The sequence below is a fragment of the Thamnophis sirtalis genome, unplaced genomic scaffold (assembly GCF_051295495.1).
Source record: "Thamnophis sirtalis isolate CommonGarterSnake01/CBP01778 unplaced genomic scaffold, rThaSir2_p1.2 scaffold_3, whole genome shotgun sequence".
In the NCBI taxonomy this organism is placed as follows: Eukaryota; Metazoa; Chordata; class Lepidosauria; order Squamata; family Natricidae; genus Thamnophis; species Thamnophis sirtalis.
In genome coordinates this window covers 117,437,190-117,465,088 of record NW_028261383.1, presented here as the reverse complement: position 1 = coordinate 117,465,088, position 27,899 = coordinate 117,437,190, and the positions used below count along the sequence as shown (strand labels likewise).

At 38.8% G+C, this 27,899-nt stretch overlaps 1 protein-coding gene across 3 annotated transcripts in view; it reads right to left on the bottom strand.

Annotated features, from left to right (window-relative positions):
* Positions 1-17,035: 17,035 nt before the first annotated feature.
* Positions 17,036-27,899, bottom strand: part of PMP22 (peripheral myelin protein 22) — a 31,148-nt gene continuing 20,284 nt past the window's right edge. For all 3 annotated transcript variants that reach the window (XM_014070193.2, XM_014070194.2, XM_087709812.1), the window contains exons 4-5: positions 23,401-23,541; positions 17,036-18,780 (exon numbers count right to left, since the gene is read on the bottom strand). In XM_014070193.2, coding sequence (XP_013925668.1) covers positions 18,614-18,780; positions 23,401-23,541 — 308 coding nt within the window. In that variant the 3' untranslated portion in view covers positions 17,036-18,613. The remainder of the gene's footprint in view (positions 18,781-23,400; positions 23,542-27,899) is intronic.

The following is a 27,899-nucleotide window of genomic DNA, read 5'->3' as shown; positions in this document are numbered from 1 at the left end:
CGAAGTTCATCTGTATCACAGACACTAATTTAGTTTAATTTACTTCAAAGGCCTCCTTGAATCAGTCAGGGAATTGTCCCCTTCTTTTCTGTTCAGTGAAGTCCATGGGCCGGGAAGAACAAGAGGCCAGGCCACTGAAAGAAACCCTTCTGAAGTGAAAGCAGAAAACCATTAGGACAAAAGCTGGACTGAAAGAGCAGTGTGACTTTTAACTGTGGTGGCTCCCATAATGTATGTTTAAACTCAATCAGGGTTTTTTAATTGTTATATACATACATACATACCAGGAGTGGGTTCCTGCCAGTTCTAATCTCCTCTATAGAAGAGGTTCCACAATAGCAATAGCAATAGCAGTAGACTTATATACCGCTTCATAGGCCTTTCAGGCCTCTCTAAGCGGTTTACAGAGAGTCAGCATATTGCCCCCAACAATCTGGGTCCTCATTTTACCCACCTCGGAAGGATGGAAGGCTGAGTCAACCCTGAGCCGGTGAGATTTGAACCGCTGACCTGCTGATCTAGCAGTAGCCTGCAGTGCTGCTTTTAACCACTGCGCCACCTTGGCTCAGGAAAAATAGAATTTTCCTGCACAGAACTTTTAAGCCTTCATCAAATCTTGATCTGTAACCTTTGTGGTTCAAAAGGACCTTTGACTCCCCAATATCAGCCTGCCTGAATATACTTGGCTGACCACAGAAGTCAATGTTTGGCCACTTGACTATAAAAAGACTTCATCCTTGAATTCAGTCCAAACAGGGGTCTTAGAAATAAGGACCATGATTACTTGCCTACACTCTGTCCTAATCAATTTCTGTTGTCTGATGGATGAAGCAGTGGAAATGAGGGCAGTTTTGCCTGGCAACATAGCAAGGGGATACAGATGGGATCCATATGATCAGTTCCAAACTGCTGTACAATCCTTTTAGAGGTTATTTTTCTAGATGTGCTATAATTAAGCCTTTTTTTTAAGGTGCACGACTTGTCCTTTTCCTTCCACCTTTCCTCTTGTCACCTACTTCCTTGAAATTTCAAAATCAGGTTGTTGTAGATAAGAAAGGGAGAGGAAGAATTAGGAAGGGACAAAAGAAGCTACAGATAACAAGTGACACTGATGGATGTAAAATGAGAAACCTGAGATCAAAGCCCAGAGAACTGTGTGACCTCCTGCTGGTGAAACCCAACAGCTCAAGCGGGATGGCCTCACAGTCTCTCCAAGGGGATGAAATTTGCTGCCCTGCATTTCCCCAAAGTCCCCAGCCTGCAATGCCAAAAGCTAGAGCAATATTTTTCAAAATAGCATTATTTTGATACTAAACCTTCAGTGCAAAAATTGCATTTACCATTAAGGGACTAGTTATAATTTGACATACAGGAAATCCTTTGCAGCCTCTATGCTGGCGCATCAACAGGCATGCCCGAGGGAATGAATTCCCCACTATTCCTCTCATACATTTGCATATCCCCAAAAAGAGTTTAGCAGCAGTATATTGAGAACCAAGCAGTGGTAGGTTCCTACAGGTTCGGACCGGTTCAGCTGAATCGGTAATGGTTTGGCGACCTGGGTCGTGACCCAGGCCTGCCACGCCCCCAAACTGGTTCTCTGAATGCACAGAACAATTTTAATTGGACTGCACATGGACACGCAGCGCACACATTAGCGAACTGGCAGTAGTATCTGCCGGAACCCACCCCTGGAACCAAGGGACGCATCGGCTCAGTGGCTAAGACGCTGAGCTTGTCAATCAGAAAGGTCAGCAATTGAGTGAAGTGAGCTCCCGTTACTTATCCCAGCTTCTGCCAACCTAACAGTTTGAAAGCATGTAAAAAATGCAAGTAGAAAAATAGGGACCTCTTTGATGGGAAGGTAACAGCGCTCCCTGTACCTTCTTCGGACAGTGCTGGCTCTTCGCTTTGAAATGGAGATGAGGACCACCCCCTAGAGTCAGGAACGACTAGCACATACAGTATGTGCTAGGGCAGTGGTTCCCAAACTTGGCAACTTTAAGACTTGTGGACTTCAACTCCCAGAATTCTCCAGCCAGCTCTGCAAAACTCACTTAACAAATGTCTCATTTAGCAACAGAAATTTGGGGCTCTATTGTGGTCCTAAGTCAAGGGCTACCAGTGCATACAAGTAGTCCTCAACTTACAAGCATTCATTTAACCACCCTTCAAAGTTACAACAGTACTAAAAAAAGGGGACTTACGACTGATTGTTGCACTTACAGCCATTGCAGCATCCTCACAGTCACAAAATTAAGATTTGGGTGCTTGGCAACCAGCATGATGGCTGAAGCATCCTAGGTCACGTGATCACCATTTGTAATATTCCCAGCCTGCTTCCAACAAGCAAAAAAAAAATCAGTGGGGGAAGCTGGATTCACTTAACAACCAAGGGATTCATTTAACAACTTTGCTCCTTCGATTATGAATCCTGGCTAAAAAATGGACATAAAATTGGACACAATTTACAGCAGCTACTTTGCTTCGCAATAGGAATTATGGCCCCCATTATGGTTGGGAGTTGAGGATTACCTGTAATCACCATTTCAATACAATACAATACAATAGCAGAGTTGGAAGGGACCTTGGAGGTCTTCTAGTCCAATCCCCTGCCTAGGCAGGAAACCCTATACCGTTCCAGAGAAATGGCTATCCAATATCTTCTTAAAGACTTCCAGTGTTGGGGCATTCACAACTTCTGGAGGCAAGCTGTTCCACTGATTAATTGTCCTAACTGTCAGGAAATTTTCCCTCAATTCTAAGTTGCTTCTCTCCTTGATTAGTTTCCACCCATTGCTTCTTGTTCTACCCTCAAGTGCTTGGAAAATAGTTTGACTCCCTCTTATTTGTGGCAACCCTTGAGATATTGGAACACTGCTATCATGTCTCCCCTAGTCCTTCTTTCTATTAAACTAGACATACCCAATTCCTGCAACCGTTCTTCATATGTTTTAGTCTCCAGTCTCCTAATCATCTTTGTTGCTCTTCTCTGCACTCTTTCTAGAGTCTCAACATCTTTTCTACATCGTGGTGACCAAAACTGAATGCAGAATTCCAAGTGTGACCTTACCAAGGCATTATAAAGTGGTATTAACACTTAACATGATCTTGATTCTATCCCTCTGTTTATGCAGCCTAGAACTATGTTGGCTTTTTTGGCAGCTGCTGCACACTGCTGGCTCATATTTAAATGGTTGTCCACTAGGACTCCAAGATCCCTCTCACAGTTACTACTATTGAGCAAAGTACCACCTATACTGTACCTGTGCATTTCGTTTTTCTTGCCTAAATGTAGAACCTTACTCTTTTCACCATTGAATTTCATTTTATTAGATAGTGCACAATGTTCAAGTTTGCCAAGATCCTTCTGTATCTTTAGCCTATCTTCTGGAGTGTTGGCTATTCCTGCTTGGTGTCATCTGCAAATTTGATGAGTTCCCTATTTATTCCCTCATTCAAATCATTGATGAAGTTGTTGAAGAGTACTTGGCCCAAAACAGAGCCTTGGGGTACTCCTCTGCATACTTCCCTCTATGAAGATGCAGTTCCATTGAGGACTACACGCATTCCTCTGGTCCACTAATTTTGTCACATTATCAAAGAATGCAATAAGATTAGTCTGGCGTGATCTGTTTTTGACAAACCCATGTTGGCTTTTGGCTATTACTTTGTTTGCTTCTAGGTGTTCGCTAATTCGTTGCTTATCTTTTCCAGAATCTTTCCTGGTATTGAGGTCAGGCTGATAGGTGTATCGTTTCCTGGATGTTTTTCCCCCCCTTTTTTGAAGATGGGAACCACATCAGCTCTTTTCCAGTCCTCTGGTAGTTCCCCAATGCTCCAGGATCTCTGGAGAGATATAGTTCAGTGGTTCTGAGATCTCGTCTGACAGTTCCTTCAGAACCCTGAGGTGTAATCCATCCGGTCCTGGTGACTTGAACTCGTCTAGGGTAGACAGGTGCTCACTTACCATTTTCTTCCCTATTTCAACTTGTGTTCCTCATCTGATTTTTGTGGCACTGTTTTTGATAGGTTGGACTGTTTTATCCCTTTGTGTAAAGACAGATGCAAAAAATGAGTTAAATAATTCTGCTTTCGCCCTATTGCTTGTCATCTTCTTGCCACTTTCTCCCAGTAATGGACCAATTGTTTCCTTAACTTTTTTCTTGTTTTAACATGTTGGAAGAAACTTTTTTTGTTATTTTTTACTTTTGTGGTAAGCCTTTCTTCATTGTGAGTCTTAGCTTTCCTCACTTTATCTTTACATGCTCAGGCTATTTGTCGATATTTTGCCTTAGTTATGTCCCTCCCTTTCCACTTTTTATACTTATCTTTTTTGTCTTTCAATTTGTCAGAGTGTTCTTTATGCAGCCATGCTGGTTTCTTTTGGGAGCTGTTATTTTTCTTCTTCATTGGTATTGTGCTAGACTGGGCTTTTATAATCTCATTTTTCAAAATTTCCCAAGATTCTTGAGTTGTTTTACCCTTGAGGATTCTCATCCATGGAATTTTTCCCAAGCTCTCTCTAAGTTTATTGAAATTAGCTCTCTTAAAATCCAAGACTCTAGTTTCACTTTGTTCTACTACTTGTGTTTGCATAATGTTTAATTCCAATATTGCATGGTCACTTGCCCCCAGGGTTCCTGTGGCTTCAACACCTTTTCTCATTTCCTCTCTGTTAGTGAGAACTAAGTCCAATATGGCTGATCCCCTTGTTCCCTTCTCTACTTTTGGGGAAACAAAGTTGTCTGCTAGGTTTGTTAGGAACCTGTTGGATCTTCCACTTGGTGGAGAGTTTGTTTCCCAGTTGATGTCAGGGTAGTTAACATCCCCCACTACTATTGTGGTGTGCTTCCTACATACCTTAGTTAGCTGACTAGCAAAAAGTTCATCTACTTCCTCTGCTTGGTTGGGTGGCCTGTAGTATAGACCTATGGCAATGTCATTTTCCCCCCAACCTTTAATATTGACCCAAATGCAGATAGTTCCCATCATTGTTGTGCTCTTTTTCTGTAGAGAGGTAATTATTTCTTATATATAGTGCAGCTCCACCTTCTATTTTATTTGATCTATTTCATTTAAATAATTTAAATCCTTCTAGCTGTATGTTCCATTTGTCAGTTTCATCCCACCAAGTTTCTGTAATGGCAACAATATCGTATCTGCCCTCTTTTACTTAAATTTCTAATTCGCCCTGTTTATTACTCATACTCTGTGCATTGGTGTATAGACATTTGAGTCCATTTTGATTGACCCTATGTTTACTGTCTACATAACCTGTGTTATTCCTGACTGCCCCTATTTTCTTGCCACTTGTATGTTCATGCACATGGTATGGCACTCACTGTTAAATGCTTGGTTTTGCTTGACAGCGGGAGTGATAATCTTACCCGCACAAACATGTGTTACATTTCCTGACTCTTGGGGACTATTCATTTTATGCAAGCAAAAAGAAGCGATAGACTTCTCACATTAGTAACGCAGAAAGCAAAAAGCAGTGTGGTAGAGAATTGTATTTGCGGGGGATGTCCTTTTGCTGGTTAACATTGGGAGCTTTTTAAGATTTTGTAAAACAAAATCCATCTTTTGAAACATGCTACTTGTTTGCCATTATATGAATTGATTTTTATTGTTCTGCTGTTTTGCAGTTGCTAAATAATGTAAGATGTCTTTGTTGTCCTTTGGAGACAGAAAGGGAGGAATAGGAACTTGAATTATCATGTGTTAAACCTATCAAAAATTATTTATTTAGCTAACATGTCATGCTTCCTGATGAAACCATAAAAAACTCTGAAAAGAGGCAATAGTCACATCACACCTGTTTTGTTGTTACAGCTGGAATGAAAACAATCACATCAGAGGAGTTCTTTGGATTTAGGATGCTCATTAATGTAGGTGTACCTCTGTTGTCAAGTGAGCGAACCGACTTCAGTTTAAACTTGGATAAATTGTTGTCTAAGTTATGATGACTGCTCTTCAATTGTGGTGGGGGAGGCACATGTGATTAGAATAGAATAGAATAGAATTCTTTATTGGCCATGTGTGATTGGACACACAAGGAATTTGTCTTTGGTGCATATGATCTCAGTGTACATAAAGAAAAATAAAATAGAATACATTCAATCAAGAATCCTAAGATACAACACTTAGTGATAGTCATAGGTTACTAATAAGCAATCAAATTATACAAGGAAACAAATAAAACAATATAAATTTTAAGGATACAAGCAACATGGTTATAGTCATAAGTGGGAAGAGATAGATACTAGGAAGGAAGAAAATAATAATAATAGCAATACAGTCTTAGTAGGTAATATGACAATATTGTGGGAATTAGTTGTTGAACAGAATGATGGCATTTGGGAAAAACTGTTCTTGTGTCTAGTTGTTCTAGTGTGCTGTGCCTTATAGTGTCATTTTGAGGGCAGAAGTTGAAACAATTTATGTCCAGGATGTGAAGGGTCTGTAGTTATTTTCACAGCTCTCTTTGTACCTCAAAACTGCTTTTTTTCATGATGCAGCATGAGGCTCAACCTAGTGGTGAGCAGTGCAAATGAGATGACAAACATAACTGGCATGGGAAAAACGATCCATTTTGTGTTTGGAAAAGCACAAAAAGAAGACAGCTTGTTCTTGCTGTGCAACTGCTAAGTGAAAGACCCAATTGCCAAATACATAAGGATTGGATAATTTGCAAGCATGCTGGAAATGATTTTTGAGCAGTTGAGCATCCTGCCTACCAACTCTGCAGAGAAACCATGTCAGAATGTTAATCTTCACAGTCCTTGCCAGGTCTTCTATTTTCTCGTTATAAAAATAATTTATTCAGCAAGATACTAAGCTGTAACATAAGCTCTGCAATAGATTTTGGTAAATAAATATATGCTCAAACCAACTTATATTGCTTCTAAATGTCAAGGTCAGATGAAGCTGCCAAGAATCAGAGCAGAATAAGAGGCAGATGAGTAAGGTTACCATTTTTTGATCGTGAAGCTTGGGTTTATCCTGCTGGATGTTATCTAACACAATAATGAACACATGAAAGAGGCTTTTCATCTTCTTCATGATGGTAGATTAGATACAACTTACCTTCATTGCCAGTGGTGTCATTTGATGTAAATTGGAAGAAAAGTAACATCCTGAATATACACAGTAATACATTATATGAATTTCAAAATTAGTGAGATTGTGGCAACAATTTGCATATAAACTAAAATACAGTTCTAAAACAGGAATAAAATGTACTTGTAAAAGCATATTTGGAAAATGCTGGATAAATTAGATATCCTAACCAATGGGACCTTTTTTGTATAGTTAGAGTTGGTTGATTGGAAACAAATATTTACTCCTAAGTTAAAAACTTCCTTCCACAGAATCATTTGAATGTGGTTGATGTAAAATTGTACTCTACTCCTCTCTCTCTCTCTCACACACACACACACACACACAAACACATACACACACACACACACATTCGAAATGAAGGCTATGTATAGCTGTGTTCCGGTGCCCTGGAGTTTCATCTCTCTTCCTCTTTATGTATGCACTCTTTCCTTTGGTGGTATGGAATTACCTTAAATGTAGAGTTGTCTTTTGTTTTGATAATTGTGACATGAGAATGTAAGTAATCCTCCATTTTGACTGACAAAATGGAGGATTACTGATTTTTTTTTCTTCTGCTCTGCCTCAGTCTTGCTAAGTATTTTTTTTTTAGAAATCTTGTTGCTTCTCTAGAATTGTGTTTTCTAGATAAGCCTGTAAAATCATCTTTTGTCTTCTAAAATATCCAGCACAAGACCTCAAAAGATTCAAGAAGAATTCCAGTCTCACAGGATCTGCAACTTAAATATTAGAGATCCTGCTGCTTGATAGGAGGCATAAGCCCTAGCATTAAACAGCATAGAAACCATTACTGAGAAATAAAAAGCTTACTCTGCAAAATTATATTATAGATATTTTTCCAATGTTAATGAAAATTGTAGCAGAACCCATTCAGAATTTCCATTCCCTTTCATTCTTCCTGGTGTTCTTTCATTTTAATTTCTGCTTTCATTGTATAGGTGGATCTTTTTAAATTCCTATTTAGAACAAGAAAGAGGGCCAAGAGGCAAAGTGTTTGCATGGTTGTAATCTTCCCAGTGGCACGACATTTCCTAAATTGTAGCTGATTTTCACTAGCAATTGACTCTGTAAATGCCAGTATAAAAAGTTTATGCCACATTAAAATAACAAGAGTAGGGGAAAAATTCTACTAAAAGATAGCAAAAGAAACCTAATTGTTATGGTTCCTTTTATTTGTCTAATAAAAACCATTGGCAGCTTTCAGATAAGTCCTTTTTGCATGTTAAAAATCTCAAGCAAGATCCTGTCATCCCACTTTCTATGATGGCAGCAAGAAAGCCTATGCATGTACTCTTCAAGATATGTAGTCCTTTCACACAAACTGAAGCACTGATAATACATGTCTTCAGCTTATGAAAAAAATCTATGAATACATATTTTCATGCTCATCACATGGCTGTCAAGGACAGAAAATTCTGTGAAAAGTTGGAAGGTAATGAGATGGGCATCGCAACCTTTTTCTCCTAGGTGACCTTTTGCCACAGCACTATGAAGGCACAGGCACTTATCCCCTTTTCTTCTTCATGTGCATAGACTGGTTCTTTACTAAATGTGGTTTGTATTTTGCTTTCTTCTTATCATTGAGAACTGCTGTCTAATGTATTCTTTGGCCTTTAAACTATTTTCCATTAAGTTTAAAATGTTCTTGGCTCAATAACCAGTGGAAAAATGAAGGTTATAATAGTACTGCCTAGGAACACTGTCTTTTCTCATTTCTGCAGGAGGGGATGTACCTGTTAAATGAATTATCTTGGTCAATATATCCTGCCAAAAAACAAGTATTATGTTAATCAGCATAATTACGTAGACTAATAGTACAGATAGTCCCCAACTTACAACAGTTCATTAAGTTGATCAAAAAACAACTTACATCTAAATACTAGTAAGACAAAGGACATGGTGCTAGATTTCCGGAAGCACAGAGAGGAACCTGCCCCACTGTATATCAAGGGGGGCTGTGTGGAGAGGGTTTTCTCTTTTAAATTCTTGGGAGTGCTTATTAGTCAAGATCTCACCTGGAAAAACAACACGTCTCTGGTGATTGGAAAGACCCAACAGAAAATTCATTTCCTTAGAGTCCTGCGAAAAAATCAGGTGGAATAACGGCTGATGACCTCTTTCTATTGGTCCACCATAGAAAGTGTCTTCACATATTGTATTACAGTATGGTATGCTGGTTTAACAGCTGCGGACAGGAAGGCACTACAGAGAGTGATCAATTCGGCACAAAAAACCATTGGTTGCCCTCTGACACCACTGGATGACATCGCCAAATCTTGCTGCTTTAGTAGAATAAGGAAGATACTCAGAGATTATTCACACCCTGGTCAGTGTCTCTTTGCACTTCTACATCAGGCAGAAGACATCAAAGTATAGCCAGCCAAACAAAGAGGTTTAAAGATAGTTTCTATCCTTGGGCTGTCAAGACTTTTAAATACAACCACAATCACTCCATGCATATGTGGAAACGTATGACTAGTTTTTTCTTTTTGTTTCTTTTTTCGTTTCCCCTATAATTTTGTGCCAGTGAGGCTAAAACTCATTCCGTTGTATTTATTTTGTACAATGACAATAAAGATTATACTAAGTGACCATTCAAAGTTACAACAGTGTTGAAAAAAGTGTCTTATGACCATTTTTCACACTTACTACCATTACTGCACCCCCATTGTCATATCATCAAAATTCAGACCTTTAGCAACTGGCTCATAATTGTGACAGTTACAGCATCCCGGGGGGGTCATGTGATCCCCTTTTGTGGGCTTCTGACAAGCAAAGTCAAAGAAGAAGCCAAGTTCACTTAACAGCCAACTTAACAACTATACTTGTTAACAACTTACAATTGTTAAGTGATTCACTTAACGATTATGGCAAAAAAGATTGTAAAAGGGAGCAAAACTCACTTAAAAAATTTCTCTCTTAGTAAAACAAAAAAATTTGACCTCAATTGTGGTCATAAGTTGAGGACTGCCCTGTATATATAATTCAATCTTAGAAAATGAGTCTTAGCCTGGACTAACATCTCAGGAAGATGCACATGTGGTTCCAGGAGTCCATTCACTATCATACCTGGGGATTTCTGACAAGAAAGTTTACTTGATTCTTTATTTTGTGCTCAAGATATAATTGCACTTGTTCTACAAAGTCAAATTTTAACATACTCATAACTCTATTGTTGATATATTGTTAATATATTGTTGATTTCAGAAAAGACAGGCACAGCCACACACCTCTACATATTAATAATTCACCTGTGAAGATGGTTAACAGCATGACGATTCTGGGTTTGCAGCTAACAGGAAGGCAGGCTTGGTCGCTCAACAATGAGACACTGGTGAAGCAGGCACAGCAGTGTTTGCATTTTCTGTGTCGCATGAGAAAAGTCCATGTTCCTTCCCCTGTCCTTACCGCTTTCCATAGAGGGACAATCAAGAGCATCCTGCCATATTGCATTTACAATCTGGTTTGGAAGTATTACTGCTTCAGACATTAAGGCAGTGCAGAAAGTTGCGAGGATGGCAGAAAAGATCATTGGCAGTTCACTCCCTTCTATCCAGGACATAGCACAAAAGCGATGCTTGAGCAAAGTCCCCAGGATTGTCTGGAACGCTACACATCCTCCTCACAACCTGCTTTCCTTGTTAGCTTCTGCTTGTCGATCAGAAAGGTTGGCAGTTTGGAGGTTCGAATCCCTAGCATAATGGAGTGAGCTCCTGTTACTTGCCCCAGCTTCTGCCAAATTAGCAGTTTGAAAGCATGTAAAAATGCAAGTAGAAAAAAATAGGGAACACCTTTGGTGGAAGGTACCAGCCCTCTGTGCACCTTCAGCCTTTAGTCATGCCGGCCACATGACCACGGAGATGTCTTTGGACAGCACTGGCTCTTCGGCTTTGAAAGGGAGATGAGCACCTTTACCATGTGTGTGTGTGTGTGTGTGTGTGTGTGTGTATGTGTATATGTATATATATGTATGGTGCATGGTTATATTTATGTATGGTTATATTTATGTATGTATAGTATAAGGTGGTTCAGTGCTTGCCTATAAGAAAAGTCAGCAGTTCAGCGGTTTGAATCCCTAGCGCTGCATAACAGAGTGAGTTCCCGCTACTTGTTCCAGCGTCTGCCAACCTAGCAGTTTGAAAGCACATAAAAAATGCAAGTAGAAAAAATAGGAACCACCTTTGGTGGGAAGGTAACAGCGCTGGCTCTTTGGCTTTGAAACGGAGATGAGCACTACCCCCTAGAGTCGGGAATGACTAGCACATATGTGCGAGGGGAACCTTTATCTGACTGTTGCAGCATTCTCATGGTCACATGATCAAATTCAGACACTTGGAAATTGTGTCATAAATATTATGTCATAAATGTGTTGCAGTCTCTTGGAGTCATGTGATCCCTTTTGTGATCTTCTGACAAGCAAAGTCAAGGGGAAGCCAGACTTACTTAAGAATCACATTGCTACCTTAACAACTACAGTGATTCACTTAACTGTGACAAGAAAGGTAATAAAATGGGACAAAACTCACTTAACAACTTTCTTGCTTAACATAGATTTTGGGCTCAATTGTGGTCGTAAGTCAAGGTCTGAATTATGGAATGCTTTGCAGAGATTTGGCAGTCAATCATTTAATATGAAGTGAACGGCATACAGTATAATGAATATTAAGCATGGTCCTGTTTAACAGGCGACCTAATTTTAAGCAGGATATAGGACAAGAATGGACAATATTGCTTTATTTGTTTAATGCGTTTATAGATATTTATAAGGAATGCTTGTGGTAATATGAGAAGTATGTTGATGGGTACATGAATGTGCTTATACTTTTAAATTAAAAAGATACCAGGGCAAGGGTTGAGAACATTCACTCAAAATCATTTTAACTGCGTGTTAAAAATATTGTATGATATAACTAGAAGTTTGGATCTAAAAATTATTATATCCAAGATCAAAGCACTTGAGTGTGATGAGGAAAACTGAGCAAAGAATTCCAAGTTACACCATCTGTTTACCTTGGAAGAACATTTAATAAATAAGAAATTAATGGGAAAAAAATCAGATGTACAAATGCAGATATATTTGTGGAAAAAAATGTTTGTTAAAAGAAGCAATATAAAATATATTGCTTCTTTATCTAAAATATTTTCTTGCTTTGTTATACAGCTGTGGGAGCTGGACATGGGACAAAAAACCAGCAACATAAATATTCAATAAGAGTAGATTGTTTAAGAAGTGTGTATGGTCAAACAGTATGAGATAGGATCAAGCATGAATGTTTGCTCAAAGGCTATGCATTGAATATAAACTTGTGTGTTTGGTATAAAAGAAGTACTTTGAGGTAATTATGTTCAAAGTAGGACTGAATCATAGAACAAATGAAGTGTGAATGAGTCAACTACAACTGTAGGAGATATGCCAAGCGGAAAGATGAAAGGCATCCAGTGATCTTCCTATTGTTATGAATGTCAATCGTACAATTCCAATTGTAAGAATGTTGGTCTTCCTATTTCTAGTTCAACATCTTATCTCGTCCATTGTTCTGATTCATTTCAAGAACCTGTGAAAATCTTGTTTTTCTATGTAACAAAGCTCTCACCTCTATCTGTTCAGTCTTTGAGAATTTCTGCTAGCAAGACTAAACCAATCTTGCCCAATCCAGCGCTCTCCAGAGGTCATGGATTTTTGACTTCCAGAAGCCCCAGGCAAAATGGCTGTGATAGTACTAAAAATAAAGAGTTTTCCCTGTCCAGTTGATTCCGACTGTCGAGGATGGTTATCATCTCCGTGTCAGTGTTCCAAATAATGCACCCACACTCTGTTTCTTAGCCGAGGGAGACAGCATTATCTGAAGACATTTCTGTGATCATGTGGCCAGCACTGAACACTGTAACCTTCCCACCAAAGTGGTACCTATTTACTCTTATTTGCATGCTTTTGAACTGCTATGTGGGCAGGAGCTGGGACAAATATCGGGATCTTGCCCTGTCACGCAGCACTTGGATTTCTAACCTGGGCTGTCAACTTTCCAGCTGACAATATCTTTAACTACTGAGCCATCTGATATAACTAAAGTGAAGTATAATGCATGTGAAGAATAGTCCCAGAGAATGCCAGATTGGGGAAGATTAATGTCTACTGAGGTGAATAAAGAAAATTCCTAAATTTATACTGAGTTCACATACCAGACTAAGCTGTGATTTGCTTGACCATAGTTTGTTGAATAAAAGGAGTCTATATTTAATGACACACTAAGTCAAAACTAAATTTTAGTAGTGTATGAACTGAAACATAAACTACCTTAAGTAAATTAAATATCAGTTTTCACAGGTTCAAGGCTATTCTGAAACTCATTGGCTTCTAAATGATATTACTGAACGATAAGTGGTCAAGAGCACCCTCTATTGGTTAGATAGCATTTGTTGTTTACATTTAATTCACAGCACTGGTGGTCGTCTTCTTTTTAAGTGACAATAATTTTGAAACAGTTGTGGCATTTTCACGTTTGATCCACTGTGACTATGCTCAGCTAAATCTTTTTACTCCAAAGTTCGGGGAAAAAAACCAAATCAGAATTATAAATGTAAGCTAAATCTATTATGTATCTATATTTTACAAGTACAAAGTTTTGCTTGTAAAGGGTTATTTTGTATAGATTCATGGTGCAATGTACATGAAATAATCTTTCCAAAGATTATTCTGTCTCCCTTTATGTATTGCTTAAGTCTATAATGTTTTGCTGTGACTTTCATTTCCAGATATTTTTCTGTAGAGATCTGTGGAGATTTAAAGATTCAGCAAGTTCCGATACTTATTCAAAATCTATTTCTATACAGGAACAATTAAATGTATTTGTATAGAAATGTGGTCACAAAGACCAATCATAGATAGATTGGCTGACTCCAATCCTAATAAACGTTTGTTCTTTTTGTAACTGTTATCAGCATTTTAAATGAGAATGTCCCAATACACAAAAAACAGCATCTTAATTCTCTTGTTGTTCCTGGTACCACCATGACACCAAATGGAGCACATTGATTTATTGGCTTCTTACCTCCAGAAGAATGAAATAAGCTTTACTTTATCCGATCAAAAAATCCTATTAATGCAATGTGTCCCACGCTGGTCAATCAGATGTCTCTAGGAAGCTCACAAGCAGGATAGAAAGCAACAGCCATTTATTTCCAATAAGGGGTATGTAGAGAGATATTGCTAGCTGCCAAATAAAATTATCCATTAACCAACTTTGTGGTGGGGAGTTGCATAGCAGTCTATCACTGGCACTTGAAGTTTGTAACCATTTTTTGTTGCTGTACAGACATCAAAGAGGACCTCTCATTAGAAGGAGCCTATAGCTCTACTGAAGGTTCCTTTGTGATGCTTCCTGCCTAGAGGAATGGAAGCTATACCCATTCAAAGCAGCCGTTTCTGACTTCTAGGCATTTAGCATACTTGTTTACTGATACAAGTTTCAAAAAATGGATAAAGTATATTACTTGGCTGCACATAACAAGAATTCTTATGAAAGTATTTGTAAAGACTGTATTATTTAAACTATATTTAAAACAACGAAGAACCTACCGAAAAATAAACTTGTGTTTTCATTATTCCTGCTATTCACAAAGAGTAATATAGCAAATGAGATTCTATCACTTTAAAAAAAACCAAATTTTATAAAGAAGAGAATGTGCCTGCATGTTTGTATTTAGGGAATTTGGAATACTTTTGAAATGCACATTTTCTCAAGAATAGTGGTAGTGCCACATTTTTCCACAAGAGGGCAGACTTTCATTATACTTTAGCTTGCTACTAAGAAATGAAATGACCATTACTAGGCGGCTATAATTTAAACCACTAGGCGGCTATAATTTTAAAAAAATAAAGAATGTATATGTGAGTTGCGTGTGAAAACTATTCAAAATAATTTTGGAAGTTCAACAAAATGTGAAGTGAAAGAAAAGTTTGTCCTGAGGAAATTCATTTCTGAATCAAGATGGTGTCAGTATTATGGTAAAGATGGCTTGGTTTCTGATAAATTTGCAGTCATAGTTTCAGGGCTGAGCTCAGACTCTGAAGAATTACTAAAATTTCAGGAATAAAAAAATCAAGTAACAAATTCTAATATATTGAATGTTATGCATCTCAAATACATTTTGAATACCAAAAACTGGTATGATAAGGTTGCCAGAAAGGTGTATGCTTCCCAAGTATGTAGCCTTCAGAGGTACAAGCAGGTTTTCATTTACAGGACATGGGTGAGTTTAAGAAGACTTGGAGGTGGAAAAGAATTGAGATAACCTGCCCACTTTCATTCCCCTCTTACTCTACTTTTCTGTTGAGCCATACTTCTGAATCTTAATTGCCTTAAAGCAGTGTTTCTCAACCTTGGCCACTTGAAGATGTCCGGACTTCAACTCCCAGAATTCCCCAGCCAGCATTCGCTGGCTGGGGATTTCTGGGAGTTGAAGTCCAGACATCTTTAAGTGGCCAAGGTTGAGAAACACTGCCTTAAAGTCATCATAGCCTGATTTTTTTTTCTCATCTTGATCTTCCCTCACAGCCTAGAAAAAAGGGCTCTGAACTCTAGTTTCACACACATATGCTGTTCTATTTGGAGTCCTGTCAGTTGGATGGTTTCTCCCATACCATATCTTTTTAATAGGAACAACCTGATAAAACCTGCCCAGGGAGGGTAACAGATTTTAATATTTTTGTCAGCCTTTTCTGAAACGATTTGTGAAAATAGTTCCCTTTCCCTCAGTTCGTTTCACTTCTCCTGGAAAAGGGAGAGAGGATAGAGCTGATCACTAGGTAGCCTTGTGGCTGTCTAAGGAAGTGCAGAACCTTTCACAAAACTTGCAGCTCCTAATCTACACCAATTGAGAAGATTGGTCTTCATATGAGTCAGTATATTCCTAGCGTACTGCAAACATTGCCAGTGCCTTTTAGGAAGCAAGAAATTTGGCTAATCCTGTCAGGGAAATGCTTAAGGTTAAGGTGGGGCTTGCCGATGTAGGCTTGGTCTCCATCTACAAGCACAAGCTCCCCATACAACAGTTGCATTAACAGTGTTGGTAATCTGTGGTAGTCTTGCATCAGACATTTCAAAATATCTAAAATCTCCTTGAATTTGTAAATTAACAAGAATGCCCTTAAAAAGAGTAGCTTTGCAGAGTGCAGATAGATACACAGATAGGGATTCCATGAATGCTAACCAAGCCACACCATTCTCTGGTTAATGGTTATCCTAAATTGGGATTAAAGAGCTTGGTAGTTCATCAAATACGGAGGTCATCTTACCATAGTGTGGAAGACAAATAATGAGTTTGTTAATGGACATTTGAGGCACTGGAATTCACAGAATTTTGGATTCAAAATCAGACCACTTCTGCTAAGATTCAAAGTGGGTTCTTTCATTGTACATGAAATAATGCTTTTATAGCATCTTCTAAGGTCAATGAATAATGATGAAGTCTGTCCTCAATCTTGAGCACAATAGTGGTTGAATGGATCTAGAAAATGTAAGCCACTAATAAGGATGCCTAGCTGATCTGGTTGGTTTGAGTTTGGATATTTGATGGGAATCTAGCCAATTGCAATTTATTTTGTAAGATATTATGAAATAAAACTGACTTAACCAAGTATACAAATCTGTTTATACAGTCCATCAATAAAACCAGACGTTGCACCAAATAAATCTTCTATACCAATCCTCATCCATTAGGATTGGCTTAAGTCTTGGTTTACTAAATGAAGCACAAATTCATTCGTTTCAAACATCTATTAATTAAAACTAAGTAAACCACATCATAGCTTATAGCACATTGCGTGAAGAAGGTCACTACCGTAGTTTGTCAGTTGCCCAACATAAAGGCTAATTCAGAACCATTGATTGAGATGCAATATAAGCCAAAGCACTTGAGTTATTCTGGCTTTTATTTTGTTGCTTCTTAGTCCACACAGCTGGTATAAAATCAGAAAAGCAAAGAGAAATAATTGCATAATAAAGCCTGGAGTTTTAGGATTAGGCGGCACTGCCTTTGCTACTCTGGGAGGTCACCTGTACAGTTCATTCCCAGGCATCTCTGGAAACACAGAAAAAGGTTACAGAGCAGCTTTGGGATGGGGGGGGCAGTGGATTCTATAAGCTCTACAGGTTGCTTACTTCCCTTCTGCCCACGAAGGGAACAAGAAAAAAAATCCTTGGTTATAAGTGCTTTATTAAAAAAATAGTAATAATAATAATGGATAGCGACTTTCCTACATACAAAAGCAGTTATAGGTTGTATATATTACACAGAATTATTTATCATTCCTATTCCTTGGCTTTTCTCAAAATGGTTACCCCAATTTCCAGTGAGCAACGGTTAAATGGCTTAGCGATATAAGGAATGGTAAATAGATAGCACCATTTCACGTATTTGGTATCTGAATTCAGAGGATCTAGGGAAAGGGATGAGGGTGGACCATAGAGCTTGGAAAGCATCATTCAACTTTTCCACTTTCCCACTTGTTCTCCAGGAAACAAAGGAAGATCAGCTGGCATAGCTGAAGGAGAACCACTAAGCTAGTTAAAAACTACAGAGTTTTTATTTTAGATCATCATCCCGCCCGTAGTGTCCTTTCAACTAACTCAGCTTCCGTGCTAGCCTTGGCTGATCTAAAATATGAGAACATTTCCTTCCTTCCCAAGACTGATGCCTAATTCAGGTTCTTTGCATCACCTCTGTCCTACTACAAGCAACTCAGGTGATCATACCTGGTGGCTTTAGGAGGTGGTAACAATGGCAAAGAGCTTTGGGTTGCATCCCTGAGGCAATGTACCTCATTCAATCCTCCACAACTTGGTTATCATCCCAAGAAGTTGAGAAGCTGGGCTCACCCACTCTTAACACACCATCTGCTTTCAGGTAGAAGTTCCTCCCCTTTCTGGGTAGCATTTGGTCTCCATCATTTAGTTAAAAGGGCTATAATGCAGACATGGGCCAAGGCAGGTGCCAGGCTACCAGATCATACTTAGCTGGAGGGGCCAAAGGGGGGGGGGTTCTCAAACTGGGCTTGGCTTGAGGTTGACAGTGGAAAGCTTTGGAGGAGGGATCCGCTTGCTTCCACAGCATAAAGATAGGGAGGAAAAAGCGGCACTCTCATTACATTGTTAGGAGTTAAGAGTTCTTAGGCACTTTTTTTTAGGCTTTAAACATGGTGGCAGGTCAACAAACAAAAGCAAACAGTACTCTGTACATATATGTAAAAAGTGTTATAAATAGGCTTTTTAAACCATAGATACTATATACATCTCCAATGAATACAGTAATCCTTCTTTCAGCTCTCTTTCTTCCTTTTTTTCCCTTAATATCTTTGTGGGTTTTGAAGGGCAAGGGAGTGGATGGGGTTGGTGGTTTGTGGGAGGGGAGAAAGTGTTTGGTTTTTCATTTTCTATTTTGCCAACACCTCTTGTCCTGAGGGCTCTAAGTCTCAGTGACCTCCCTTGACATTTCACTCGCGTTTCCTCAAGATGACATAGATCACCCCGCTAAGGATAGCCAGCGGGAAAGCCACCCAGGACAGAATGTAGGCAAAGCCAAAGGAGGCATTGTCTGTGGAGGGATGCCAGTCTGTGTGCCTCACGGTGAAGATGGCCGCAGCACTCATCACGCACAGGCCTAAGGCAGAAGAGAGAGAGAAAGAGAGAAAGAAAGAACATGAGCAACCAAGTCCACGACTGAAAGAACAAAGAACAAGAAAGATGCTTTGGTTTAGGAAACTCCCTCCTCCCCTCAATTCCAACTCTCTGACTTCAAGAAATGGTAGGAAGTTGGCATCATTATCTCTTGGTTAAAAGCCCTCTTTTCAAAACATCTAAATTTTCTTTAGGGCCAACCCAATTGTCCCAGAAGACCTAGGGATGTAATATAGAGGATACTCTGTACTGTTTGGTTGGGGGAAAAAATAGGCCTTCGTTTGCTCAATAGATAGGTGCTATTTTTAAGTTCAGGTTGTTACCTTTAAGTAAGGACCACAATCTGGCTGGAGCTGTGCTCTGCAATCCCCAGCACAGTTGTTAATCCTACCTTGTCCTAATCAGAAAAGCCAAGCCTGACTTTTCTCTTTTTCCATCCTGCTGCCTCCAGTATCTAATCTACTGAGATCAACATTTAAGCTGCTCAAATCAGGGCCCTGTGTAGTAATGCCACTAAGGTCAGCTTTTTTTGTATTGCCAGCTCAGCAACACCAGCTCGATGGGCTTTCCCCCCTTTCACTTTTTCTGAAAGCCCAGTATCAGAGTTTGCCAGGACTACACAATGGCCCTTCTATTCATGGTCCAGAACAAGGCTTTTCCGTTGATCTCTGCAATTCCACAACCTGCTCTATGGGCCACCAGTTATTTCTGTTCCTACAATGTGCCTCAGGACCACCTACACCTCAACGCAGTAATATTTGAGCCCTTCTTTCCCTCTACACTGCCCCCTTTGTTTGCAGAAAATGCAAGAGTAGGAAGGTGTTGAATTCATGAACTGCTGATGTAGCTCCCATTCTATGGGCCAGCAAGTGGACACCCACAACCAGAGCCCACATTCTGCAAGCAAAACCTATTGTTTCTCTGCTTGGGTGGAATGGAATAAAGCAGAGCAATGGCCATTTTATAAATCATCTACAGTCTTTAGAGAAGAGAGGCACAGATTGTCTGTGGAAGGGGCGGCAGGAGAGAGAGGACCTGTAACTTTAAGCAGAAAAACTCAACCTCAGTTTTTGGCCTGTGTTGAGGGGGAGGAGAGGTGTTTCATTGGGCAGGTGGGTGTCTTGTACTTTCTTGCTTGCAAGAGGAAGCCAAAAGGTAGCACTTGGGGTTATTTTCCTAGTTCTACTGGGAGTATATGCAACGCAAAGACTGTGGGTCTCTACTCCAGATCCATAGTGATACTGAAATTCACCTCTCATATTTCTCTCACTATTGCTGCAAAACTAGAAGCACATATTGACAGATGCCTTCCGTTTTATCAATATGCTAGTCAGTCATCTTTCCACTGGCATTCTGTCCCCTTGCTCTTTCAACTGAGGCCCTTCTGATATCACAAATTAGGTTTTCCCATTCTGAATACCCTTGTATGGAAGGAATGAAATAAGGATTCTGGAGCTGTGCATATCTTTGTGCATAAGTTATGAGCCATAGATTTGAGCTGGGGAACCATCAATCACCATTTTTTATATTTGTTTTTGGTCTAAGACTTCCATCTTATTGGTTGCAAACTTAAGAAGAGGGATTCCTTTCATCACATTTCTGCCAAGTTCTCCTGCCTGGATTATTAAATTGCTAACGGAAAAAATGAATGTTTAAAAAGAACAGAATTAATATTACTTAAAATATCAGGTGACCCAAACTCATAATTTAATACAGGCAGTCTCCCATTAAGAACCAGCTCTGTTCTTAACTCTTTCACTCAAATTTGTATAAGTCATAATTCATGCTTACAAATGGGCTGCCTTTTATTAAAAATGGTGGGCAATGTTGTCCTTTATTTAGCTGACAAATTGCTGAAGCCACACAATGCTTTCAGAAGCCATTGGACACTGTTGAAAATAGACTGTATATTAAAAAGTCAAAACTTCAGCAATTTGTGGGCAGGAGGAAGGAGAATATCATGTGCTATTTTTAATAATATGCAGCATGTTCATATCTAGAGGCTGTCCTTAAGTTAGACATTATTAACCCAGGAACTGCCTGTGCTTGGATTCCAAATGGGGAGGGCTATTGAGCTATGGTAGCTGGAGTTCCTTGTGGATGTTTGACATGTTTGTGTTGTCTGGCTCTACCATTTTGTTACTATTATATATTTTTCTTGCTCCATTTTACTATATTTTTATTATTATTTTCATTCCATAAGCTGCTCAGAGATAGAATTGGATGGTCTCAAAGTCAAATAAAATTACAAATATCATGCTCATAATTTGAGACTGTTATCTCAGTCACATAATCCCTACCAAAGTCCAAGAAGCTATTGCCTACTGATGCTTAATAGCATCAAGGCTTTTTTTTGCATAAAGGTCACTTAATTTTACACATAGTAATAAGAGAAGCAAATGTTCTAAAATGCCAGGTGCTTCATTTTGATCTTATCTCTGTCCTCATTCTTCCACCAGACAGCTTATACATGCATATGTGCTCTTAAGATTATCTGAATCCACTTTGTTACTTCTTAGAAAACAGTATATGGAGCAAAATCAGACTACTCTCTCTCTCACCATTCTGTTCCTTTCGGCACAGGGGTTGAATTATACAGCAACCACCCCACCCCCAATCAACCATTGTACCATTGCTTTTCCTAGCCTGAGTCATAGAACAAAAGGTTGCTTGGGGGCAGAAGCTTTCCCAAATAAAACAGTAGATGGCTTGAAACCAGTGCTGCCTTATTGACTCCGCCCAGGGATGCTTTTCAAATATTTCACCCAAGAGAAACTGAGTTTCATTCCCTCACATGAATCCTGCCTATGAAATTGCAAATAGGAAAAAGATGGGTGAAGGCCAGTCTTAATCCTACTACAAAGAAGAATGAACATTCTATAATTCCAGCAATGATTGCAAGGTACGGATAGAATGTTCACAAATGCACCATCATCTCCCTACCATCTGGAGAATGCTACAGAGAAGCATCAACAGGAATTTTAAAAAAAAATACATTTCCTACCCCCTCCTTTTTTTGGGGGGGGGGAAGCAAATTTATCTAGGCCAAGGCAGCTCTCATTCTGGATAAATAAATAAAACAAACAAACAAATCTTTTTAAGGACACAAACATGGAATGTTCAAGGAAGGAGATGAGGGTAGTCAATGTAGAACTTAGCTCCTGATACATGATGTACCAAGCAGCACATAACACTCTCAGTCAAATCCTACCACAAGCAAACTCACTGTCTGAATTGGCAACTCATTCTTGATACTACTTCAAGGCTGAAAATGAAATATGATAATCGCTGGGAAGTCTGCCCAATGTTTGGGAGATGTAGCCCAGTGTATCTGGAAGGCATCAGAGTAGGGAAAACAACCATACAATATTCAGCTCATTTTAATACAACAGGTTTAATAGCTGGCCCAGAATACTGCAGGAATGTACATTGGATGAATGTTGTTCCTTCTACGATGCTAGGAGCAGGGAGACTTTATTCAGTTTTCATGTTCTCCTAAACAGATGGTTATCAGTACAGTCCAATTCAAATTTTTGTCCCTATATTTATGTCTTAATACTGTATGATGAAACAACTTCAAGGGAAATTAAACTGCATTTTTGGGAGGGACAGCATAATGGTTCTTGGTATTAAAAGACAAGAAAAGAAATAGCTATTTCCACGTTTCATTTTTTTCCTTTAAAAACTAGTTTTGGCTGGCAATTTATTTCTATTTTTAATTGGTCAGTAAATACACTGTACATAAATTCCACAGCTGAACATTGTTCTGAATACTGGAAATTCTGTTGGTTTGATTCCTATTTTAAATAGTTCTCAAATTAATTCATTTGAAAATTCATTTCAACAGAGACACTAGAATTTTCTTATTGGGTTTTATGCAAGATGTGGCAAGGGTGCAAACAGAGGCGGGGGGAATAAAAATCTGTTAAAATACTGGTAACTCCAAGGACACGTTTAATTTCTTGGATTTACAAACTCTCTGAAAACCTATTATTATAAGATACCGAGATGAGATGAGGCACTTATAATGGAGCAAAAACTACTCTTTTCTTTCACAATACAAAATACTGAAAACGATGATAGAATAAAAACATGTCTCTTGTTCTTATTATTATCATCCCAAATCAATTCATTGCAGGATTATTTCTTCAGTGAAAATTATGGATTTAAATTTATACACCGGTCCAGTATACATTCGTAGACAGGTGTTTAGGTCCAGTCTAGCTGCCATATAACAGCACCAAAATATTCAAATAGAAATACTAAAGGAGAACATTACCTGTTGAATCTCCAGGTCTAATATCCATATCCGATTAGCAACTGAAGTTGAAATTTTATATTTTTATGTGGAATAAATAATCTTGAATTAAGTGCACATTTCAAAGTGGATACACAAGGGTGTTTTGTTAGCAAGCTACTGAAATTGGCTCAAGATGATGGATGGGACTTGCATTCACGTAATGCAACCTATCTGGAGAACACCAAGTTATAAGAGGCTGGAAGAGACTTCTGCTTGAGTGAAATCACCCTGCTTTCTATTATTAGCCATGGCTTTCTTCCCTTTGCAAGCATTCCAAAACACATGATTGTCCCCTCTACTTACCAGCAAGGATCTGGAAAATGCCAGTAAGGTAGAAACGTCCACCTTTAGTGAGTGTGAAGAGCTGGCAGAAGAACAGGAATAAAGACTTAACACTGAAGATGACAGAAAGTATCATCAAAGCTTGGACAGATTGCAGCCATTCTAGAAAGGAAAAGAGGAAAGAAAAGTTAGGACAATATTGACCAGATTTTATTTCTACTAGTGTATACAATCAGTAAATTACAGTAACATTTCCAGCTTTTCTAACTGTAGAATTCAACCAACCATAAAAATAAATTAAGATTACCTGCTTTCTTCTAAATGTTTGGAATTGGTTTTTAGACGTATTCCTTGGTTTGGTTTGGTTTAGATAAACACTTTGATATGGCCCAAGGGCTAATCAATAAAGAACAGTTAAGATAAACAATGGTCTGAAAATATAGCATATTTTTGTTTGCAAAACTATAGACATCTGATTTCAAAGATAAGAGTTTGCAAAGCTCAAGTACACAAGATATATTATGAAGTGAGTACTTTCAGTTTTAGTTGGAATGGACAAGAGAAATGGGGATTATTGTGTTGCAGTCCAATACCCCTGAAAGATTCTTATTTGGGGAAGGTGAAATTAGGGGCATAGGTCTCTCCATATGAAAGAGGTGTATCAAGTCTTCCTAGGCATAGTTGCTGAAAGTGCTTGTAAATCCAGTCCTGAATGTACAATGAGGATCACTGGCATATTGATGTCACACCCTTATAGTTGCTATCAACCAGCAGCAAGAGCTGTATCTGCTGAGACATGGGCCATATCACTGATGAAATGCTAGGAAGAAGTACCCTCCAAACTATGGCAGCGAGAAAACAAGGGTATGCAGGAAGGCTGCAGAAGGCTACTATCAAGGATGGGATGTCAACAACAATGGAAACAACCAAATCAGTTCTAATTAATACTCCTGTCCTCTTTTTGACCTTTACAGGAGGCATTTGACATTGCTGCCAAAAGCACAATAAATTTACACTATAAACTCACTCAAAGCCACCCTGTATATTTGAGTCAGAGGCTATTTGTGAGCCTCGTGGGTGGCTAAGTGGCCTTGCCAAACAAACACTATAAAATGCCACAACTGTGCTGTTTTGATGCAGGAATATTTTTAAAAAGTCATTATGTAAAGCAGAGTTTACTCCGACTGGTCTAAAAAGGGAGAATGGAATTAGCTCAACTCCATGGACCACTACTATCTATTTAAAGCCAGGTGGAAATTAGTAGTTCCCACAAAAGATTCACTGGATTTGCACAAGCTACTTTTTTGTGAATTCTTTCTTGTTTTTATTTATAAGATAAAATAAATGGAAAAATAACCAAAGGAATAGAATAAAGCAATACAATAGCCTTTTTAGCTCTTACTATTATTACACCAAGAAAATTTTAAAAAGGGCAAAACAATGATCTGGATTCATGCACATTTTCTGTAATAAACTATCAGGGACTTTCCATTTTTCTCCCCCCCCCCCCAAAAAAAAAGAAGCAGAAAAAAGACCCATTAAAAATAGGGTGAATCTTTTCCTAGTTGAGGAGCATAAGACAGGCACAGACTTATTTGTTCTAGTCCAGGGTTCTGTGTTCAAACTTGGCAACCTAAAGATGTGTGAACTTCAGCTCCCAAAATTCCCCAGCAAGTCCATACATCTTAAAATTGCTTAGAAAAGTTTAGAAAACATAAGACTAATCCCAATATGCACATTAACTTTTTTTTGTTTGATTTCTTTTTAACAAGACAATTATTTGTTACTATCTTTATATAATGCTGTATCATTTAGTCAATCCACTGCACCACCGAGATGGCGCAGTGGGTAGAGTGCAGTACTGCAGGCCACTTCAGCAGGCCACTTCAGCTGACTGTTATCTGCAGTTCAGCAGTTCAGCTGTTCAAATCTCACCGGCTCAGGGTTGACTCAGCCTTCCATCCTTCCGAGGTGGGTAAAATGAGGACCCAGATTGTGGGGGCAGTAAGCTGACTCTGTAAACCGCTTAGAGAGGGCTGAAAACTCTATGAAGCGGTATATAAGTCTAACTGCTATTGCTATTGCTATTGCTAAATATCATGCATTGTACTTGTGTCATGATGAAAAAAGGATAAACTTAATGCATGCAAAGAAATAACAAGTCATCATTTTGAAACCATTCAGGTTTGTTACAGATGCAACTACCAGCTCTTTTTTATCCAGAAACTCAGATGTAGAAATCAGCTTTCACAAGTGCAAGAGTTTACTTTCTAAACTAAAAGTAATTTAAAATCCAAACTTAAAATCTAGGTGTCCAGATTAGCCTGGAGTTCCAGAAATGTGGTGAAATGCCCACACAGAACACTGCAATGTGACAACATCCACTATATCACTATACATTCTGGCAAGGCTTGATCAGTCTTTGTAAGCATTTATTCCACCTTAGCACTTTTCATATACCTTGATACCTCAATTCTATCCAATTCATAGGAAATCTACCTGTTGTTGCTTTGAGAACCACGTTTTTATGTGTCTTGTAACTCTACATAAGAGTTTTTCATAAATTGCATGAACTACATTCTTCTAGGATTGCCATTGCAAAAAGCTATGTGTGTGGTATATCAGCAGAGTCAAGTTAGGTATTTTCAAATTTTTGACATGCGGGCCCCAAAACGTTCACCATTATTGTTCTAGAAGAAAACATTATGCCTCTAGGACCTACTTTGATCCAGTCATGTATAATGCATTTTTCATACAGTCATTCACAATAAACTATAATATAAACTGTTCAATAAACTGTATGTATGTGTGTATGTATGTATGTATGTGTATATGTATGTATGTATGTATGTATGTATAGTGTCACAACCCCTGGTAAGCCCCAATTATGGGAGGAAGCTAACTGCTTCCATCATCTGTCAATCGGCTCGTCACAAGAGTCCATCACGACAGAAACCCAATATTTTTACTGTTGCCTTTGTTATATTTGTATTTTATTTGTGCTGATAAATAAATAAAGGAAGACTAGTATAGATCTATTTCAAGCTATTTAGCTCTCATCAGCTAGCCATTATATATATATATATATATATATATATATATATATATATATATATATATATATATATATATATATATATATATATATATATATATATATATATATATATATATATATATATATAATGTGTGTGCGTGTGTGTATGTATGTATGTCTCTTGGATGACCTCTGGTCAGAGTTGGATGGAAGTACTTCATCCATCCTTGCTCTTCTTGATCTGTCATCACCCTTTGATACCATCAATCATGGAAACTTGGTAATCCGATGGTTTGGGGTGAAATATTATAAATATGTCAACATCCAGCTTTACAGCTCCACCATGAGCTTGAACGATGCTGTGGATGTCCTATCCAGGGGCCTGGATAGGATACAATGGCTTTGGGTCTTTAGGCATTCTGATGACAAGGTTCTTCTACCTCTGATCCTGAATGGGATGGCACTGTCTCAGATGGACAAGGTGCACAATTCAGGGGTCCTCCTAGACTCATGGCTTCTGCCAGTGGTGGGTTTCAAAAAAATTTTGGAACCTCTTCTGTAGGTGTGGCCTGCTTTCTGGGTCCACTGGTGGAACCTCTTCTAACCGGTTCGGTAGATTTGACGAATTGGTTCTACCGAATAAGTGCGAACTGGTAGGAACACACCTCTGGCTTCTGCTAGAAGAGAAGGTGGCAGCCATGGCTAGGAGGGCCTTTTCATACCTCCAGGTTGTGCATCAGTTGCACTGGGAGCAGTGGTGAGATCTTTTTTTTTTTTTACTACTGGTTCTGTGGGCGTGGCTTGATGAGCGTGGCTTGGTGGGGTCTAGTCATGTAACTGGGAGATCAAAAAAGACAGAAACTCACTTTAACAATGTCCTGCTGGAGCAGGGGTGGACTAGATGACCTTCCAGCCCTGGATTGTCCTCTGAAGCTGCTTCTAGTGCCAGGTTTGTAGTCTTTCCTTTTCTTTTTCCCTCCCTCCCTTTTTCTTTCTCTTTCTTTCTCCCTCCCTCTCTCTCTTTCCTTCTTTCTTTCTCAGCACCCTCTTGTTTTTGGCTGTGAGATGTACGATCATTGGAACTTTTTTTAGTATTTTTTACTACCAGTTCGAGCGAACCGGCCTGAACTAGTAGCATTTCACCCCTAGTAGGACACTTTGCTCACAATTATTCAGGCCTCCCTACCCCTTTATCTGGATTACTGCAACACAATCTACATTGGGCTGCCCTGAAAATTTTTGCAAGTTTCAATTAGTGCAAAATGCAACTGTACTGGGTAGTAAATTTGACACATGTAAAACCACTACTGTGTGAGCTGCATTGGTTGCCAGCGTGTTCCTGGCTGCAATTCAGGGTGCTGGTTAAAACTTCTGATGGCTTGGGACCAGATTACCTGAGAAACTGTCCAATTTTCTACCTGTCCAATTTGGTCCATCAGATTGGGCAAATTATAAATCCCATCAATTCAGAGATGTCAGCTGC